The sequence below is a fragment of the Oreochromis niloticus genome, linkage group LG14, assembly GCF_001858045.2.
Source record: "Oreochromis niloticus isolate F11D_XX linkage group LG14, O_niloticus_UMD_NMBU, whole genome shotgun sequence".
NCBI classification, from domain to species: domain Eukaryota; kingdom Metazoa; phylum Chordata; class Actinopteri; order Cichliformes; family Cichlidae; genus Oreochromis; species Oreochromis niloticus.
In genome coordinates, this window is record NC_031979.2 from 12,762,455 (window position 1) to 12,783,295 (window position 20,841).

Consider the following 20,841-nt stretch of genomic DNA (forward strand, 5'->3'; position numbering starts at 1 on the left):
TCTTTCCTGTGTGAGATTCGAGTATGATTTAGAACAAACAGGAACAGTAAAGAAGAAGGAATGCTGACCTCTTTCGTTTTACCTCAGAGTCATAAGTTGAAGGTAGCTGTCGTGAGCTTTGGTCGTGAAGATGTTTCGCAAGACTTCAGTAGACTTATAGCCTATCCCTCGTGTCTGAATCCTTTGCCATGTGCGTTTAATCCCGCTGCATGTAATTTTTCTGGTGTTTGTCAGTTTGTACATTGACCAGTCTTTCAGTATCTATATTATGTTCTGCACCTGCACTGGAGGCCAACATACTGCATGAGAACAGCTGCTTTGTCAGATAAATAAATCTCAGTTTTTTAAAAAATGTACTCAAGAGAATTAGTTCAACTTATCTGCTTTCTTTTCACTCAGAATTAGTGTTTTTTTTAAGTCAGTAGTGCTTGTTTATAAAATCAGGGCTTCACCTTGGACAAATTACAACACTGTTATTGATTGCAGCATGGCAGCAACTTTAACCCACATTTTGGCAACTTTACTCCTGTGGCGTTTTTACGCTACAACTCTCATCAGATTGCTACGAGCCTCAAAAACCAGCACGAACTGAGTTTTGATGTAACAGAAAAAGAGAAAGGATTCTCAGTATTTACAAAGAAAGCACAGTGAATATTTCAGATTGTGTGGTGGAGCTGGGCACTCTGAAACTTTTGTGATGGAACGTATTGCTTATATGTTAATGGGAGTTCTTCTCTTAAGGTGCAAAATACATCGAGGAGAAAATTTAAATCTAGCACATAAACTGATTTGCTAATGTCTGTGACACACAATTTACTTGTCTTAATTTTTGCGCTTTATATTGAAATTAAGTGATTCCACTTGAGTTCAGAAAACGTTTTCAGCTGTAAATCTAACCACATGTATGAGCGCTATTTGGGGATTGCACTCACTGCTCTTTTGCCCCATTTAGTAAATGTGGCGCTAAGAGACTAACTTAAGGGGAGTTGGTACTACAGGAAAGGAAGGAAAGCGTGAACGTGAGCGAATATTACACTCCCAGGAAAATAAACAGAAGACTTTTCTGTGATTTCAACCTAAAAAGGTAATCATATTTCAGTATTTTGTTTACAGTTGCTAAAAACAGTTTGCAAACCTGGCTTCCTTGGACTGCTCGTAACAAACGACTTCCTGTCACTATTAATCCTGTCACTATTTCTTAAGATATAAAACAAAGTGCGTTGTGAGGACAAAGGATGTGTCAGCCTTGCCTTTTCACCACAGCAGATTTAGACTTCAAAAGAGGCAAAATGTACACTGAGAAAAAGCCAAACATTCTGCCTCTGGTTTTAGTTCAAGTTACAATCCAGGCACTGCTCCCCCTCGCCTCTTTTCAGCACTCATCACTGACTGAGTTTCTTGAACTGTTACTTTCTTTGGTGCTCTGGCCAAGTCGTGGTGGTAGAACCCACTGTGTGTTGTGCGGGCCAGCTGACCACCTGCTTCTCATTTCTGATGTGAGACAGTAGGCATCATCCAAGGAAATCTATGTCAGCCACTGACACCAAGGCCGGGGTGTTGACACTGGGAGGTCATAAACAGCCTGCATGTTGCCCGAAGCATGTGTTGAGACTCTGGAGCCGGCTATGTAATAGTTCTATTTATCCCTGCTTGTGAATGCCACGCTGTCTCACTCTGTTAAGCCTTGGATTAGGCTTTGCTTTGGTTAGATTGGTGCATGTGTCTGTATAAAATTAAGAGACCGTGGGCACATAACAGCATGAGGACAGAAACCATCTGGTCCACACTAAAGAAGCATTGGCTGCTTTCAGTGCACTTTTGGAACAGTTGTTATGAACGGTGCTTAAGACTAGATCTTGTTGTAATGCATGTTTTTAATGAGACAGCGATCAACATCAGTAGAAATTACAACTTTCTTGTTAATTGATATAAGTTGTGACATTATAGGTAGTAACATCCAAGCAAACTTTGTTGAGAATGTACGGTAGAACAAAGATTTTCCTTATAAAAACAAAGTCACCAGGCGGTGTGTCAATTAAACTAAGTATATGTAGCAACAGAAGTGGACTGGACAGTTTTATTTCCAGACTATAAATCTGAGGAACTCTGTTGACAGCCTTGTAGTTATTGCAGTTTCAGTGTAAATCACATTTTCTCTCATGGAATCTTCTTTCTTCATATGAACTTGAATGTTTGATCCCTGGGACCTTGGGCTGTCTATTATGGGATCACTTGTCACCCCAGTCACTGAGCTCCTGTCTGGACGGGATTTTTGTCAGATTAAACACACCAATCTTTATCTATGTCAGTGTTTGAACACTTGTGTATATATTCTTACAAAGGTGTGAATTAGGTCGGGCTTGATTGTATGACATAAAGCTGAATGGATGATGGAGACGGAGCTGCAGGAACACGTCTGCAGTCTTTAGTGTGGTGGAGTACAGTAGGTTGTCTCTGAAAGTTTTCTTCAATGATTGCCGAATGAAAAGGCTTCAATACAACTGAAGTTCTCTATGACTGTATTAAAGTTTTTGGATGAGCTACCGAAATGGGAAACAGCTATGGCTATAGAGTGAGTGGCTTTTCCTGCAGAGTTGTTAGGATGACTGCAGTAAATAAAACAGTGGGAGACGGTGACTCAGTTACCACCAGGTCTCTTCTGTTGTGTATTTACTTTTGGTACAGGAAGCAGAGACTCTGTTTATTATGTGCATTTGACTATGTAAAACAGATTATAAACAGTCTGGCATAAATGGCTGCAGTTTTGTTTGGATGTTGAAATTTTCTTTAAAGTCTTGGATTTTGTTGACTGTGTTTGTGCATTTTGATTTGTTTTACAGTATTTCAACAGTGAAATGTGTCCTAGAGAATCGGGAGTTATTTTTGTTCGTGTTGCAGTAGGTTTATATGTGCATGTGTCTGGATTTTCGTGGTTCTCATACCTAAATTTTTTGTCGTTAATGTGTTTGAACAGGACTGGCTCTAGAGCCCCGGTTTTTAAGACCAATATGGAAACCACTGGAAAAATATTAAGAGGTAAAAAATATAGACTGAAAGCAACACAGCAGTGTGCTTGTGAGAGGAAAAGTACTATAGAGATGTACTAAAGGTGTGCACTTTGAGTGCTTTGGTCAGTAAGTCTGGAAAAACGTTACTACATTAATAAAACAGCCTACCTGAAAGAAGGAAATACAGCCAGTAATAATGCAAACCCAGCAAATTAACAGGTGTATCATAATGACACTTGGTTCATTAAGACATGGAAGAATCTGATGTATTATAATCAAGTATTTCATTAAATCATGTTTAACTTAATTACATTAAAAGACAGTTTTAGTCTTTATTCTTTCAGCTCCAGCCTCTGTGGTATTTAGCAGTCTAAGAGTAAAGAATGAATAGAAAAATAGGAATTATGTACAAATTTGATATAAGGTCAGCAAGTATGAAAAAAGTCATCTGTTTTAGGATCATATGTAAATGTTTCTGGAAAAATCGAAATATTTAAAAATAAATAGTTTTCAGCCAACATGAAAAAAGCAAAACAACACAAGAAATAACATTGGCTATACTAGTCGATATTCAGAACTGATTCTTATCTGGAAAAGATAAACACTTTAGACGCTATTAAAAGGTTTTAGACCCTCCTACTCTCCACACACAGATGTCCAAGGGAACTTCAAAGAATGGTGATGCTATTTTCTGAGAATAGATTGGTCAGTAGGTGATGATTTTATACATGTTGATCTCTAATCTGGAACCTAACCTGCCCTGTGTTAGCTCACAGCATATGTTACCATGGCAAGCTACCGCAGTAAGAAGTTAACCATCCTCATAGTACTGAAAACCAGGTTTAACCCTGAAGTTACCAAGGAAGATTCAACTAGCTTTGTAAAACAGCTTCCTGCACTATGAACCAAGTTCAGCATATCCTGGTTATCTTTTTGTTTTCTGGATTCACTTACCTCACCACTGCTGATCAGGATAAGCGCTCACACAAAGCTGATTATCAACTTGTTAAATTAAACCAGAGTTTCCACTGCAGGTTGACACGAAAGGGGCGTTTCATGGGTCATAACACTTTTCTTCCACAGAAAATGATCCCTATGAGTGCCACCTACACCAGAGACATCAGATGGTGTTTCAAAAATCGCTACAAAATATAAAATATACACCAGTAAAATACAAAACTGTCGTAAAGAAACATGGTTAACCTTGGTTAACCCTGAAGTTACACAGATAAAACAAAATCCTGCTTTGTAGTACCGCCTTAGGGCTCTGGTTGTTGTGTTTGTAGCGTTTCAAACACATATTGCCAGCAGGGAAGTTTCAGACTGCCAAGTGACAAACTATGGAACATCAACACTCATAACATGGTTGAAGGGGTTTCTTTACTTTTTACATACATTTTTATCATATAAATGCCACTAATGATATCGGCAAATACCTAATATCTACTGAAATTGACTGATATATATGATAATGGTCGAGCTTTAGTTGGGTTCTGCAGATTTTCAGACATTTGTACATATGCTAAGCTCATTGCATGTTTCGTCTTTGAGTATTCTGTGGAGGTGTTAATGCAAACTCTTGTACTGTTTCCATTTTTCACACAAGAAAATTAATGTTTCCTGCATACGTCATTTAGGACCGGTTCAGGGAACATACTGTAAATTGTTAACTGTAATCCATTGGGTTTTGAATATAGCTAAAAAAATATTTGCAACTTGGAAAAGATTCAGGAAAAATGATTTGGTAATGTCTTCACTTGGTATGGTGTATAGCCTTTATAGAGCCTCTGCCAGTGTTTAGTCCTCTGTCTTCTACTGCTTTCACATGTCTTTGGCAGTAATATCACACATTCCTGGATTTGACTCTGGACAGAAAGAAAAATCTGTTCAGGATGAATTTTTACTGCCTGTTCCTGCTCTGAACTTTAACAAGAGTGTCAGTGAAACAATCTGTCCTTCAAGAAAGAGAAAGAAACCATAGTCTCTTTCAGGTCTCTGGAAGTAATTAAGCTCAACGATGTAGTCAAGCCAAAATATCAATATGTGGTTACAATAAAAACATGGCTGAGGAAAAATAAATAAATCTAGTCGTAGATTTAATTTGATAAAAATGTTCGTGAAGACCCAGAATGGAGGTGTATAACGTCTTAGTAGCTCCTGTGGTTGTTCTCACAAAACAGTGATGTCTTTCACAGGTTTGGAAGGAATCCTCGTAACTAACATACCATGCAGGGAGTTTAGCTTCTCTAAGTCTTTCCATGCACTTAGCTCATAGCAGAGCTCCAGGTGAGTTTTAAGCATTGTGCTTTAACTCCTAAGCAACAGAAGCAGATTGTTTTTTCGCTCTAGGTACAAACGAGTCATTTTAGGACTGTTATAGTTCCAAGCTAAATCATTGTCAACAACTATGGTCTTAACACATTTGAATCTGGGATATAAGACAGCACTCTAAAGTCCCAGCTCACACATGTGCAGCAGGCGGTAATTTATTTAAATTATGACAACTGTGTGGTTGTAATGATGGCAGCTGGAGTGCTTATGTTGGTCTTGTCTGAAAGGTTTCTGTAACAATAATTTAGGTCGTGGCTACTGAAGCGCTAAAGTTTTTGAGGTGTGGAAGTCGTAACGTTTGGTTCTGACAGAACTGAAGTGCAAATGTCTAAATGACCTCTGACAGGTAGGTTGTTACTTTGGCTAGCGCTTTGTGTTTTTATTAATAGTGGTTAATGAAAAGCTTCACCGAAAACTAGGTTCCCGTGCATCTGTGGCGTAATATGTGCTTAATGACTGAGAAACCGGTACCAATCTCCCAAGGCATGTTTTAAACACATGGTAGCGATCAGCTTTTGAAAACTGAGTTAAAAGCCGCAGATGCCTCTGGCTGAATACATCAGACCTTACAGCAAGTTAAAATTAAATGTTGAACCCTAATAGTGTTTGGATGCCAGAGGTTTCCATGATCCACAGAAAAAACTGTATCATCATAGTCATGTGTGATTTTTCAGGATAAACATAGTTTATCTTCTTATTAAACGTTGAGACTAAGACAGTGATATTGCTCGTCATGTGCTAGCGTTGCTTCCTTTGTGACCTGTGCACCCAGTCATCCTGTTTTCATTCCTGAAGTCTCTATATGTGGATGTAGGAATCATATGCCGAGACACAGACCGTGAATATGGCTCGTCTAACAGCAGGACACAGGGGGGAGCAAGGCAAGTGCTACATGATCAGCATAGCTATCAGAGGAGGGAGGAACATTAGATCAATTGCTGCCATGTGACAGGGAAGTAGCCACATGCTAAAAAAAAACACCCCGGCATCTTTTCAAATGCATTTAGCTATCATTTTTATCAGGTTAATGCTGAACAGGCCGCAGCTAATGGTCTGTGAGATGAGCCATGTGCACTCAAGGCTCACTGTTGAATTCCTACAGTAGCAGTGGAGTTATTCTTCCATGAACTCGGTTTGGCTGTGCTCTATAGTGTTAGTATTGGGTTTAGAAAAATAAGCCTAAGAAAGAGGCCCCCTTTTTCGAGATTTTTGAAGTGGACAAGTGGTGAGTTGTGCACTGAGAAAGTGCCCCAGAGTTCTGAAAACTACTTTAGGGAAGTTAGCAAAAGGGATATAAACCTTTTTTGGCCTTCACTAATCTAAAACTGGAGAAATATCTGATATGCAGCTGTTTGGCTATAAAGCAAGCAGTGCATTCTGATTGTTTTTCAGTATGAACTTTTCTCAGAAGAAGATAAAAAAAATGCCATCTGAACTTTTTGTTGTCTTGTAGGAGAACATCAAAGAGCTGAAAGCACTGAGAGTCATTCAGGCCTGCACACTTCACTAGTTTTTCTAACAACATGGTTTTCTTTATAACTCGTGTTCTTGCTCATTTAAAGGTAAACTTTTCCTTTAACATATGACATTAAGTAGGCAGCATTAGCAGTCAGTAGCATTTGGAGAAATGTTGGAAGTGAATGGTGAAAGTTAGAACATGCTGACACTGTGTAACGATGTGCAATATTTCACAAAAGCTAGAAAGACCCTGACATGGATGTTGTTTCACAATGAAAAGTAAATACTAACGTTCAAAGCTTTATTAAACTGAAAATTCATCCTTAGCATGATCATGTTTATTCCATATCTGTAACAGCAATACTGAGATGCTGAACAATCTTGTACCTGCAGTACAGTTAGGCATAAATCTACATCCATGTTTCATCCTCTCTGTGGAAGTCATTTTTGAGGAAGGTAGTTTTCCCAGATGTTGAAGAAGACTTCGATGGAATCATGGGGCAAAAAGTTCAAATAAGACTATCAAGTCAGGGGCTCCAGTTCAACTTTTTTAATCCCAATTAATGAACTGGGTTTTCATTTTGGAACTTTGGTAATTACAGAGAAAAAAGGTGGTGTTTTCCATGGATTAAATGTTGGGGGAGAAAGCAGGATAGCACATAGTTGTTGTCATTCATGTCTCTTGTACTGCACTGTGAGAGAACAAATAAGGTTTTATTATTATTATTAGGAAATGAAAGATAAGGAAAAAAAACGTGTTTATACCAAGTGAATAATCTGTGTCCCTGTAAAAATGTTACATCTGATCCATCCTCACAATAAAAAACAAGTTTTGAAGAGACAAATGGGAAGCATGTGAGCTGCACAAGTGAGTTCACCACATGGTTGAAAGTGAGCAGGGCTAATTGTTTGTCACCTAGAAAATTAAGAGCGAGGAGAAAGGAAGCTTTTCAAAATACTTGCTCACATACCAATGCGTCATATTAGCATACCCAGCTATCCAAAATTGTGGCTTTCCATCACCAATGAACAGCTCTCCCTGTCTCCTCCTCTGTTATTGTATGCTTCAGACGGGACTTCTTCCTAAATGTTCTGAGCCATGATTGATTGTATCCCCTCCTCAAGCTTGCCATATCATGAAAACAATTCACCTTTTGTCTCATCTTTAGTTGCCACTGAGCAGATTGTTGAAGCTTACTTCCATCTCTGTGACAGGTTCTTTAAGCTCCTCAGCTGTCCCTGAATAACCTTTGACCTTTTGGTGTGGTTCACAAGGTCTTGTGTTTTTCCCCCGCAATGGGACACTTCTGCATCATAGCTAAAACACATGTTCAGCTTCGATAAATAATAATAAATAAAATATATATATATACATATATGTAAAACAAATAACTAATGGAGGAATGTACTGGAAGAAGATACAGCATCATCACCTGGAACAGCTCACTTTGAAATATTACAGCTCATTGGCTAATAGCAGTTATGTAGAGCTGCTGAAGTAAAATAGCAGTTGAAGAATGTGTCCTGTTTCATGAAGGTTTCCAAACGTTTATGGTGTATATTTAGAGCATAATCTCACAGTTTAAATAATCTTTTTGGTAATGTGTAACATTAAGTTAAATAAAAAGGCTGAAAAATGAGCTTTTATTGTAGAGATGTGTGAGCTGAGGCTTTTTATTTACTTTCTAAGCCTGGTAAGTATTTCTTTTCACAGTTAACTTGCCATAATAGAAACAAACCTAGAATAGGTGGGAAATAAACATCGGTCCTGCTCCAGACCCAAATTCCAAATATTAAGGAAGAATCAGTAAATCTACTCAGGCTTGAATTTCACTTACGACAACTGAAGCTCTGCTGCATTCATTGAAGAGTGCTGAGAGAGACAAATCATGCAGCCAAAGCCTGCTGATTCAGTTATTGATCCAGACTTGTATCTTTAAATGTTTTACCATGAGGAAAATGGGCACATTGCTGAGGGTTTGTTGATTTATTTAATGTCCAAGGTAGTTTTTTTTTCTAGGAGAAGGAAAAACAGTGGTCCTTGGAGAAACTGGAAAGAGTGGGGTACTACTGTATGCTATGCTGAAGACAGTAATGTCAATAACACCTGATGAGATATGCAGGAATAAGGACTTGGTGGTTGATAGTTGTCTATGGAGAACACAAAAGCATTCAAACAGCTGTCCTCTCTGTTAGGCCTAACTGATGGGAAACACAAATCACTTCCATTCATAAATGAAGAAGAAAGCAGTTTCCGTCTTGTTTTGAGCTTCATCAAGATAAATACATGGATACATTACAAGAAGACGAAAGCTCTGACAGAAGGCTCACAAAGCCATCTGTTGCAACAAGTTGAGATCATATACAGTATCGCTATGTTTAAAATCGATAGCTTCCTGATAAAATAAGTTAGTTTAAGAATGCACTACTTTGGCTTTATGGTGACCCCTTGGGTAAGGAAGGGAGCAGCTGAAAGTATCTTCTTTTGATGACTCTCTGCAGAGATTTTGAGGCTGAATTATGTGGAATTCTATAATTACTTAAAAAATACATTAAATTCCTGCATATATGTGACGATTTAACTGGAAAAACATTTTTGTTTTTTCAGTCTTCTCATTAAAGTGATATTAGGTAACGATGACACGGCGACACAGTTCACTTTGCTAACACATTTCTTTTTAAGCGTTGCATTGTTTGTTGCTGGAAAAAGCTGGATTTTAAAAATGCCTTGAAAGGCACTAAGTGAACACTTCTCCCTGCGCACCATCTTGATGGTGATGACAAATGACCCTGAGCTAATACGGAGAGCTCATTAAGGCTCCAGGGAGCTGCAGGATCAAAGTGGGGATGTGTGAGTGGGGGGGCAGGGCTGTAAGGTTAAGAGTCTATGTCACTTCCTTGTGAGTTGATGAAAAGTATAGAACAGGGTTGTGTCTCTGTGGACAGCTATAGGTATGCACATGTGTGCGTGTGTGTTTTCCGGGATGGGCATAAAGTTTCTTAGAGCCTCTTCTTAGATGAATGGGATGAATGTTGGACTTCCATGTAAGTAAAGGCTTGTAAAGCCAAAGCTTACATTATTTATGTGTATTTTTCTGAGGAAAACAATGTGCTAATTATAAAAATAAAACAACTAAGGAAAAGTGATTTACAAAGAGCAAAACCCAAAAGATAAATATCTGCAATAATCAGCACTGATCATTGTCTCCTTCAGAAATTCTTGAAATTAATTGTGAATCTGTGTCTCCTTTGACATTACCCAGAAAACCCTGCATGCCCTTGGAAACCAAGTGTGGGTGTGGCCTGAAAAAGAAATAGGGCGACCCATCCTTTGTTTCTGAGGTCCTGCAGAACTCTGCAGACTTTAAAAATCCTGTAATAACTAATGTTAGCGAAGCATCAATTTAGAAGCCGCTCTGCTTCTGTCATGAAATATATGGAGCCATATAGTATCTCTTTTTCTCCACAGGGAACACACATGGTTGCAATAATTCAGCATCGCTCGTCCAAACTACGGCTTTTTGCATCACATCGCATGAAAGGATTTGAATAGGCTATTGATAACGCATCTTGCGTGCTCAGCTGGAGACAATTTTGTCTAAACTGACTTGCTGTGGCTTTGTGCCGTTATCAGGAAGCAGCTTTCACATACACAGACTCAAATCCTTTCTTTATTTTTTCTTTTTTTGAGAATGCAGATGTGGGGAAACAGATATATTATCAAGTATTTTACCTGAACAACATAAACAGTTTTTCATACCCTGTTGTCTTTTATTAACTCTGGCCAAGTCATCGGTTGCTCCATGGGTGTCTTCCCCCTGCAGGATCAACATAAGAGTACTGCTGAGTATGTTAAAATCGAAAACCTTGTTTTTTCTCCCCGAAACTAAAGGCTTTGTTTCACTGCTTATTGAAAATGCATGTGCCTTTAGATTAGCCTTTGCATAAATAGTTAGACAGCGGTATATTGAAGAAATAGGACATTATTCCTTTAGCATCACCCCTTGAAAAGCTATACAAATCTTAAAAACCACCATTGTTATTTTATAATAGCATGTTAATAAAAAAGATTATGAGTTTCACAAAGTGATACAAAGACTAATTTAAACAAACACTATTGTCGTGTTCCTTCAATCTAATAAAAACAAGCTGCCAAACTATGCATTTTTTAAAAGACGCTGTTTCCTGTTTTTTCCCCCAAACTGTTTCTCCACATTGGGATTTTAAAATTTCCTGTTATTCAGAATAAACAAACTCAATGTACAGTGAGGGGCCACATTTAATGTTTTTAACAGATGGCGACAAGATACTAAATAAAATTTCCTTTCTACCTTCTCTGACAGGAGATGTCTGTATCTGATGTCTGCATATCGCTGACAGCGTATCCCTTTTCAAAACCAGTCCTGTAACAGTGTTTGTAACATTTTACACTCATTGATCAGGATAAAGTCTATACAGCTGTCTTTGGATTGTAGGGACAATAGGTGCCAACCTCATCTGACCGGCTATAAGTAATGGTGTGGGATAGTAAAGGTGGTATGAAAGATTGTAGTGTTTTCAATAGAAAGCAGTTTAAACAGTGGGGACTTCAGTAAAACAGAAATACGCAAAAAAAAGTATTTCTGTATATCAAATGAAAGAAACTATTTTAAAGTACTGTCATAAATTAAAATGTCTTTCTTTGTTGTTCGATTATAACTACTGCAGATGTTAGTGACATTTACCAGACCTGCCTGTTATAAATCTTCAGCCAACAATCTGTCTACTATAAAAATAATACTTAGAGCAATATCTCATTGCCATGTGTCATAGATCATTCATATTAATAGGGTTTCTTGTTACCGCTTCATGCAGATTAGAAGATAAAGGAAAATTTGTGTGGTGAAATCACACCAGATTAGGAGGTTGGGAAAGCCAAGTAAGAAGTAAGGTTAGATAAACATAGTAAGACTTTGAAAAGAGTTTTAATGCCAGTATTTTTTTTTTAAATTTGACCTCAAATAAGGACTTTTAGTTGGGTAGTAGAAGGGACACTTAGAAGATCTCCTCAATTCCATTGACATGCCTTCTGTAGAGGAAGCAGAGTCTAGGGACAAAAGGGATGACTAAGCCATCACTGGAGGTGAGGTCACTGAGGTAGTTTGGAGGGGCTTCTGGGGTGGATGAAATTCTTTCTCAAGGCTCTGGATGTTGTGGGGTTGTCACAGCTAACACACATATGCAACGTATGTGGAAGTTGGGGAGATTGTACCTGGACTGAAAAACTTGGGTGGTGGATCCCCTCTTCAAGAAGAGTGCTTCACGTTTAGGGGGGGTCATACTCCTCAGCCTCCCCTGGCAAGGTCTTAGTTCATCTCTCTTGGTGTGCCCTGTGGGTAAACAGAGTGTTAGGTTCGGTGGTCTCAGGATTGTGTCTCTTGCTTTTTGGTGTCGTCGAGTGATGACCTCCAGCTTGCACTTGAGCAGTTTGTGGTTGAGCAGCAGGGATGAGACTTTGTCCTGTTCTTTCATTGTGCTTCATGAGTGCACTGATCCTTAAATCCTGTCAATAGACTTCAATTTTATTTGTATATCACTAAATCACAACAACAGTTCCTCAAGATGTTTTGTGTTGTAAGGTAAAAACCCTACAATAATACAAAAATTAAAAAATTAAAAGAAAGGAAAGAGGCAAACAAACAAAAACAAGAGTTTAGGATGCAGTGAGGCCAAAAATCCTTTTGTCGCATTTAATTAAGCTGCACAGTTTTGTTGACTGTGAATTAACTTAGTGAACTTAGCCTTCAATGTTCTTCTTTCAGATGTTAATGAATGTGAAGTGGATGAAGGCGGCTGTGAGGGGTACTGTTGCAACACCATTGGCAGCTACTACTGCAAGTGTCCTGAAGGCAGTAGGCTGGGGCCAGATGGCAAGGCCTGCAATGGTAAGGTGGACATCTAGAAATAGCTGGCGTACAAACACTGACTCTCTGGGTTAACTTCATTGTTATTAATATAATATAATATAATATAATATAATATAATATAATATAATATAATATGATGTAATATAATATAATATAATATATTGTGCCTGTGAATTTGTTATCATTTAGTAGTGCTACGACTCTGTTCTCTGTAACCGAGTTCATGTAATTCAGTACTAATGACTACTGGGTACTGAGTGTCATGTTTATGCGTCCCAGCTTGTGTAACCCCATAGCAAGACGGCCCCTAGCTGATTAATTATGACATCACTATAAAGCTTTTTGCACAGAAAGCCCTGAATGCGATCATCTTCTCTTCCAACATTTTATGGCAGTCCACTTTCCTGCTTCAATTTACCTTTAGTCCGAAATCAAATGCACTGAGTAATTACTTACGGGAACTACAATGAAGGCATTTTTGCATGGGCTTACTTTGGCTGCTTGTCCACCTGTGGTCAACTTTTTCCCAGCGAGATAGCATCGCAATCAAGACACAGTCACGAAAATTCTGTGCAAGTTCATGAGGGTAAAAAAAAGCCATAAAGTTATGATTGGCACCTAATGTCTCTACCCGTCAGTTGTTTTTATTTTTGATGCAAGTCCCCATTTGAAAAAGTTAAAGTTACGGCATCAAAACTGCTTGGTTAGGAAAAATCTTTGTTCTTTCTTTTAAAAAAAATGTTAAAACATGCACTCAGTCTTCATCTACTGTATAGGCAGACACATGCCATCATTCAAATGAGTCCATGGTACTGTGTTCCATCAGCAATAACACACAAAAATGGTCACTGTACATTTAATTTAGGCCTTTAATTTACCATTCATTGGCTGCTTTTTGGGCTTTTTAAACTCAGAGAGAAAAATGCTAACGTTATAAACTTTTACATAGCGACACACCTATTATTTTGACTAAAAACATTGGTGCCATCTATAAATAAACGTGAGCTTTGCATATGTTCACATTCATCCATGTGAGGTAATTCAGTGGCCTTTGTGTTTTCTCCACAAGTATTTATTGAATCTGCTACATTTAAATGATCTGGCCTTTGTAGACCTACACATGCATCTGTCCACACAGGCAGTGCTGATATATCATAACAACCATGCCCTCCCAGTTCATCTGTCTCCTCTGAAAGAAATATGCTGAGTTAGGTGCGCGCCCATTTGTTCCTAAAAACTACAGGTGTGAACAAATGCTCCTGATCTTTGACCTTTAAGACTGGATAGTGTCACTGTAACATTTTTATGCCTCACAGGTTGCTGGAGAGCTGGAGAAGTCAGGAGTGAGCAGCATTAGCAGCTGTTCATTTCTTATTTTAGGGGCTTTTGTGTGAATTTGCGTGAAAGTACAGCCTGATACTTACATAGCATTTTTCACTTGCACCAAACACTCATAGACTCACACTCCAATAGATGCATCAAGGGCAACTTTGGGTTCAGTATTTCACCTAAGGACACTTTGACATGCACGTTGGAGGAGCCAGACCTGGGCGGGTGACCCATTCTATCTCCTGAACCACAGTTGCCCTATTTGTTCACTACATGTGGTTAAATTACTGGCAGAAAAGAGTTTTTGACTTTAACCTGTGGCAGAAAAGAAAGTGACGTTACTATTTTTAGAATGAGTTTTATCTGACCAGAACTGAAGCACCCTGAAGATTTTGGTGAGAGAACTTGCTTTGAGTTTTTGGTTCTCACTAAAATGGGGTCTTTTGACATTCAGACTACCTTTTTAAAAAAAGGAAAAATATTCTACCTCATTTGTGCAACTAAAGCAGTTCAGCAGCATGTTTGTAGGTCTGCTGTTTAGCCTAATTGTATGTGCTAGCTCGACAGTTCTGCTGTCACATGACATGACCTCCTGACCTGTGACACCTCCAGCCCTGCATGCACCTCAACGTGTGTCTCACGCTGAAATCCTCTCAACTGGGGAAACCAATAAGCAACCTTGACAAACTTTTTTCTGTTCAGCTGTTTTGGATGTTAAGCATCATCCACATTACCCGCCATACAAAAGAGCCTTGTTTCAGTGGCACACACCTTACAAGTGCATTGTGCAGTAAATATTTCTAACATCCATGTATATGTTCAAAGAATGGGGCAAACCATTAGGAATTTCTTTAGGCGACTATAGTCTTCCAATCAATTTGGAGAGGATTACCCACATGGGTTTGCCAGAGATTTAAATGTGTAGAGAGCAAAACACAAACACAAATAAATGCACACATAAACTATCTGAAAGTGATTTAGTATATTTGTAGTACTTAGGAAATTCTCTGACCTCAGAGAAACCAAAATTATGGTTGTGTTGTGTTTGCTCAAATAAACTGAACCACATGTTTCTGGGAAAAATACAAAAAGAAAACACAAAATGAAACTTTATTTGGCCACTCATTCCACACACAGACATAACCTTCATTAGTGTAATCTGAAAAAGTCAGAGGAAGATTCTTGGAGGATCTTATGAGCACTGTCCCCAATACGTATACGTGAGTTGAGGTTTCAGGTTTTTGGCTTCACGGCTTCCTTCTCTCTGACACACATGAAGAACTGTAGGGAACACAGTGATCAAATGAATCGTTTGCAAAGAGCATGATAAACCACTCATCACTCACACCAAAGAAAGTGTAGTTGTAAATGTCTTTCCTTCGGAGCTCAGAGTACATGTGGTTTGTGCTGCTGATATTTACCGTTTCATCGTTTTGTTCACAGGAGACATAAGATACAGTTAGCTTTTAGTGTTTTTCTTCACTAGTAAAACTGAATGAGCTGATGGGGGAATAAGCTGAACAGCACACTTAATAATTAACATTTAAAGCAGGAGAAATTGGAGCTTAAAATTGGTTAAAATTACACAATACACCTCTTTATTCCACAATCCCGTAAAATTGCGTTGTTCATTTTCCGTTATTTGGCGTGTGTCAAACGGAATGTTTAATTAGACCACCTCAAAGCTGGGTGGGACTTTTTTTTATTAAGGATGTAATAAATTCCTTGTTTCTAAAAAGCTCATTTTAATCCTTCATTAAATTGAACGCTGTTCTCTCACAACTGACCACAGTTACAGGTGTCTCATTCCTGAGCAAACTTTTAATCAAGAAGCAGAGAAACTGTTCCATATTCATCACTGTGATGGTTGTAAATTTCATATTTGAATCAGTCAGAAGCAAGGCGTGGTGCATGAATAAATACAAATATATATCTGTATGCATGTATTGCATATCTGTGTGTTCAGATGTAGACGAATGTGAGGAGCTCAACGGAGGATGCCAGCAGACATGTGTCAACACACCAGGCTCCTATCACTGTGAGTGCAGTGAAGGCTTCCGTATGCACACAGATGGTCGAACTTGTATCGGTAAGTACTAAAGAAAAGGATTTACTGCACTTGTGGAAACTCTTTTCTATCTACTCCTCCCCACACCGGAGTTTTCCCACATTAATAATTCAGGATTTTTTGCAATCATTCTCTTTGTAATAACACAGATAAAATGCAGTTTTTAAAAAATGGTTTGAATTTATTACACTTTGAAGGATCGCCTGACATTCTGAGAATTTGCTTGTGAGCTTTCTTTCCAAGCTTTTGATGGGAATATTAATGTCAATCTCACCATATTTATTTTATGAAACTTAAGCAGCAGATCATCTGGAGATCAGAGCCCTTTACTACACATGTTCATGACATTAGAAAGGTTATGCCATGCAAATACTTAGGGATACACACTGATAATGCACTTACTCGGAACATGGATGTAGAAAGTGTGTATATGAGAATCCATCAGCATCATTGTCTGTGATGTTTTTAGTGTTTATGGCAGTATTTTGTCATTTTATATAGAGATACTGTAGAGAGCATTTAATCTGACCCCTCACATGTGTTGTTCTTTGTTTGTGTTGATGAACTCTGGTAGGAGGTATAGGGTCCCCTTATGTAAGTATAACTGCTATAAATAGTTCATTTAATCCTCTGTCAGTTAAACTGATAAATGAACAGCTCATGACTGAATGACAAAGAAATGTGGGACGGTTTTTGAGGTTAACTGTTTTTCATTATTCATTAAAAGTAATTTATTCTTAGGTCTGTGTGCAATTTTCGTTTTTTGTTGTTGTCATGATTTGTGTTGATGCAGCATCTTATCTTATCTTATCATACCAAGAGTGCAAACTGGAGGCATAACTGACATATACACTTTCTCAACTGCTGGTTAACACAAATCTGTAATAAGTCAGTGAACAACTCAGTGCTTTTAAACATGCAGACATGGTCAAGATGATCTGCTGAAGTTCAAACTGAGCATCACAATGGGGAAGAAAGGTTGTTGGTGCCAGACGAGCCAGTCTAAGCATTTCAGAATCTGCTGATCTGCTGGGATTTTCCCACACAACAATTTCTATTGTTTACAGAGAATAGTTTGACAAAGAGAAAATATCCAGTGAGCGGCAGCTCGCTGGGCGAAAATGCTTTGTTGATGTCAGAGGTCAGAGGAACATGGTCAGACTGTGTCAAGCTGACAGGAAGACATTAAGAACTCAGATAACCAGTCATTATAGCCACGGTATGCAGAAGAGTGTCTCAAGATATGAAAACTGGTACTACAGCAGCTGAGGATGACGGTGGGTGCCATTCCTGTTAGCTAAGAGCAGGAACCTGAGGCTACAGCTCACAATAGAAGTCTGAAAAAATGTTGCCTGCTTAATGAGTCTCGATTTGTGTTGCAACATTCAGACGGTAGGGTTCAGACTGCGGGTGTTGGCATAATGGTGTAGGGAATAGTTTCTTAGCGCAAAGCGCAAATCATATCAAACTAGTTTATTGAACATGTCAACATATGCCACAGTCACCAGATCCTAATCCCAAAGTGGGAGATATCATGGATGTGGAGCAAATGTGTGATGCTGTAACATGAACCAAAATCTCTGTGGAATGTTTTCCACCACCTCTGTGCCACAAAGAATTAAGGGCGTTCTGAAGCCAGTATTAGCAAGGTCTACATAATGAAGTGGACAGTGAGTCTTCAGTCCAATGAAAACCAGACTTCATTGGTAGCAGTCACTGAACACAGTTAATGCCAGAACTAATTTCTTCACTTTGGGTTTTGTACAAATGTAACAAACAGACATAGAGAAAAAAACAGAGACTGAAAGTGTAGAAGCACAGAGCTTCATTGAATAATCCTTGTGAGAAATTCAGACACAATTTAAAAGGGGAAATGCAAGGCGGTAAAGTACTTTTACCCTTTTAGGGCCATAAAATTTGTCATTTAATGAAACAATTTGTTACTTGGAGAAAATCTGTACTTCTCTGTTTCTTTTGGTCCTATGTATGTCCCCTAATGCTCTCAGTTTCCAGCTGCAGCTTTGTGTTAAAGGATAGGTACGGATGCAGAGGGATGGCTAATTGTGTCTGTGGAAGTCATCAGTGTTAAAAGCCTGCCGTTCATTCAGTTTTACAGCCTGTGTCATCATGTCTGTGTTTAGAGCACCCAAAAGGCACACGGCTAATATTCATATTTGGCACGTCATTAAGTTGCAGGAATGATAGGATGGAAAGATCATTAGAAAATAAACCAGAGGTAGTCATTGGACCAACAGGCAACTTTTTTTCCAGTTTCCTGCATTTACCCAAGTGTTTTCCACAATTATACAGCTGCGCAATTTGAGCTGTGAAAGGCATTTTGGATTGCCAGAAAATTCAGTTATATTTATCATCCTTTCTAAGTTACTGAAAACTTAGTGCGACTTTCAGCCACATTAAATCTGCACTTGAGCACCTGAGCGGATGGGCTTTATGACTTTTTTTTTTTACTGAGCACTCGTCTATCTTCTTTGCTCTTAAGCTGTGAATTCCTGCTCTGTCTTGAATGGTGGATGTGAACACAAGTGTGTGGACATGGGGGACAATCACTACAAATGTGAGTGTCGGAAGAACTACCAGCTGAAGAGGGATGGGAGACACTGTGAATGTAAGTCAGCCTAACTTTTGGTGCCGAAAAATCTATTAAAGTGGCAGAGCTGTGTATTACACAGCTCAAAATCTGAATAGTCTTCATGGATTTTCTAATGCACTGATTGATTTGATCAGGAATCTTGTTATATCATATCCTATTGTGACAGAAAATATATTAATGTGCATGATTCAGATGTCAAGAATACAAATTGTCCTCATAAAACTGTCCTGACCTGGCTTCATTCCGCAAATATATGTATGTGTATGTTTCTCCTCGTGTTAGTGAGGGACCCCTGTGAGGAGAGGAATGGAGGCTGCAGCCAGATGTGTACTTCAGAAGAAGGCCGAGTTCACTGCAGCTGCCGACCTGGTTTTACACCGGCTGGAGATGCCAAGAACTGTGAAGGTGAAAAAGCCCTCTCTCTCACTCACATAGCTATAACTCAGATAAGACCCCTGATTTCCTGTATGTGAGAAAGAAAGTTTTCATGCAGTCCTGTGAGAAACTAACTACACCTTTACTGCTTCCCTAGTAACTAAGAGGGCAAGTAGCAACAAGGCACTACTAATCAAATGCACTTAATTATTTGATCATTGGCAGGTGTGAGCAGGTCTAAGCATTCAGGTGTGTGTTATACAATGCCATAATCTTCCCAGCAAATTCAGCCTTTTGTGAGACTTAAAGAAACTACAAAAAACCTCTCAGACTTTGCAAGCCTCAGTTAGCATGCTGAATGTTAAAGTTCCCGATTGTTCAGTTACAAAAAGAATGAAAAAGTATGACTTGTCTATAAAAACAACATAGCAGCATGGCACAGAACAAACCGCAAGGCTTCTGGAACAATGCCCTTTGGACAGATAAGACCAAAGGGAAGAGGATTGGCCATAAAACACAAACACAGGATATTATCACAAAGAACTCATTCCAACTGTCAAGCATGGTGGTGGAGGAGCAGTGATTTAGGATTATTTTGAAGCCCCAGAACTGGGCACCTTGCAGTCATTGAGTTGACCATGAACTCCACTGTGTACCAAAGCATTGCAGAGTCAGACGTGAGGCTATCTGTCTGACAGCTAAAGCTTGGCTGAAACTGGGTCATGAAACAGGACAATGAGTCCAGGTGATGGGACCATAAGAGAACTGTGCATAAATTAATGCCTACAGAATGAAGCAGCACTCTAAAGAAAAGATTCCCTCTGCTATATTGTGAGAGACTCATAAAGTCATACAGAAAGCAGTTACTTCATATTATAGCTAATAGACCCTGTGCACGAGAAAATGCTAACTTCCTGGTTTGAGACCGGATGTGGGGTTGTACATTTCCGGTAGCTTTACTTTGCCGTCAATCGCTACTGCGAAGATATACTCCAAAATCATGTCCAAAACTCGAAAACGGAAAGATCGCGTTAAGTTACAAAGAGCAGAAGGTGGGAACACTCACCACTGTTGTGTCATAAAAAATCTAATGATCAATTTTGACGTTTAAAGAGTTTAGATCGATCAGTTGTTTACATCACTCAACACAAGCAGAACTGCATTACAGAATCAGAAGACACATCGTCCACATTCAGAAGCACATCTCTGTATAGTGACTGGTCTTATGATTTAAACAGGCAAAGGTTCAGCATTCAAACTACAGGTGAAGAATAGTCAAACCAGATGTTTCCCCCGTTATGTCGATATCAGCTAGTCAAGTACACACCTACACAGCATGTTAACAAACTGTGAAAAAAAGCCACACAAAAAATGAATGGTATGTTGTGACTTACCTTCAAAATTACAGTGGTCCCTCGCTATAACGCAGTTCACCTTTCACCTCGCTGTTTCGCAGATTTTTTAGTGCAAGTTTGCATGCTTTTTTTTTTTTTTACATCACATTGTGTCCTGCGTCCTGATTGCTGCAGACGATCTCCTCCATGACGTCGCTCCTGTACAGTACAGAATCGCTGCATCGATCGCTAGCAGTATGACTCTGAAGTGCAGTACTGTATGTCGACGATGTCGACGAAACGTTTTGCACCGTCAAAAAATAAAATTGGCTACTTGATTTCACCTATCGCTGGTTATTTTTAGAACATAACACCCGTGATAAACGAGGGACCGCTGTTTACAGATACTGAGAAATATAAA

General features: G+C 38.9%; 1 protein-coding gene across 2 annotated transcripts in view; it reads left to right on the top strand.

Moving 5' to 3' along the window:
• Positions 1 to 20,841, top strand: part of egfem1 (EGF-like and EMI domain containing 1) — a 55,139-nt gene that overhangs the window by 4,104 nt on the left and 30,194 nt on the right. Inside the window, exons 5-8 of one of the 2 annotated variants that reach the window (XM_005474492.4) lie at positions 12,599 to 12,721; positions 15,999 to 16,121; positions 18,601 to 18,726; positions 18,994 to 19,116. In XM_005474492.4, the coding sequence (XP_005474549.1) occupies positions 12,599 to 12,721; positions 15,999 to 16,121; positions 18,601 to 18,726; positions 18,994 to 19,116 (495 nt within the window). The remainder of the gene's footprint in view (positions 1 to 12,598; positions 12,722 to 15,998; positions 16,122 to 18,600; positions 18,727 to 18,993; positions 19,117 to 20,841) is intronic. The other variant, XM_005474493.4, reaches the window with a different exon arrangement.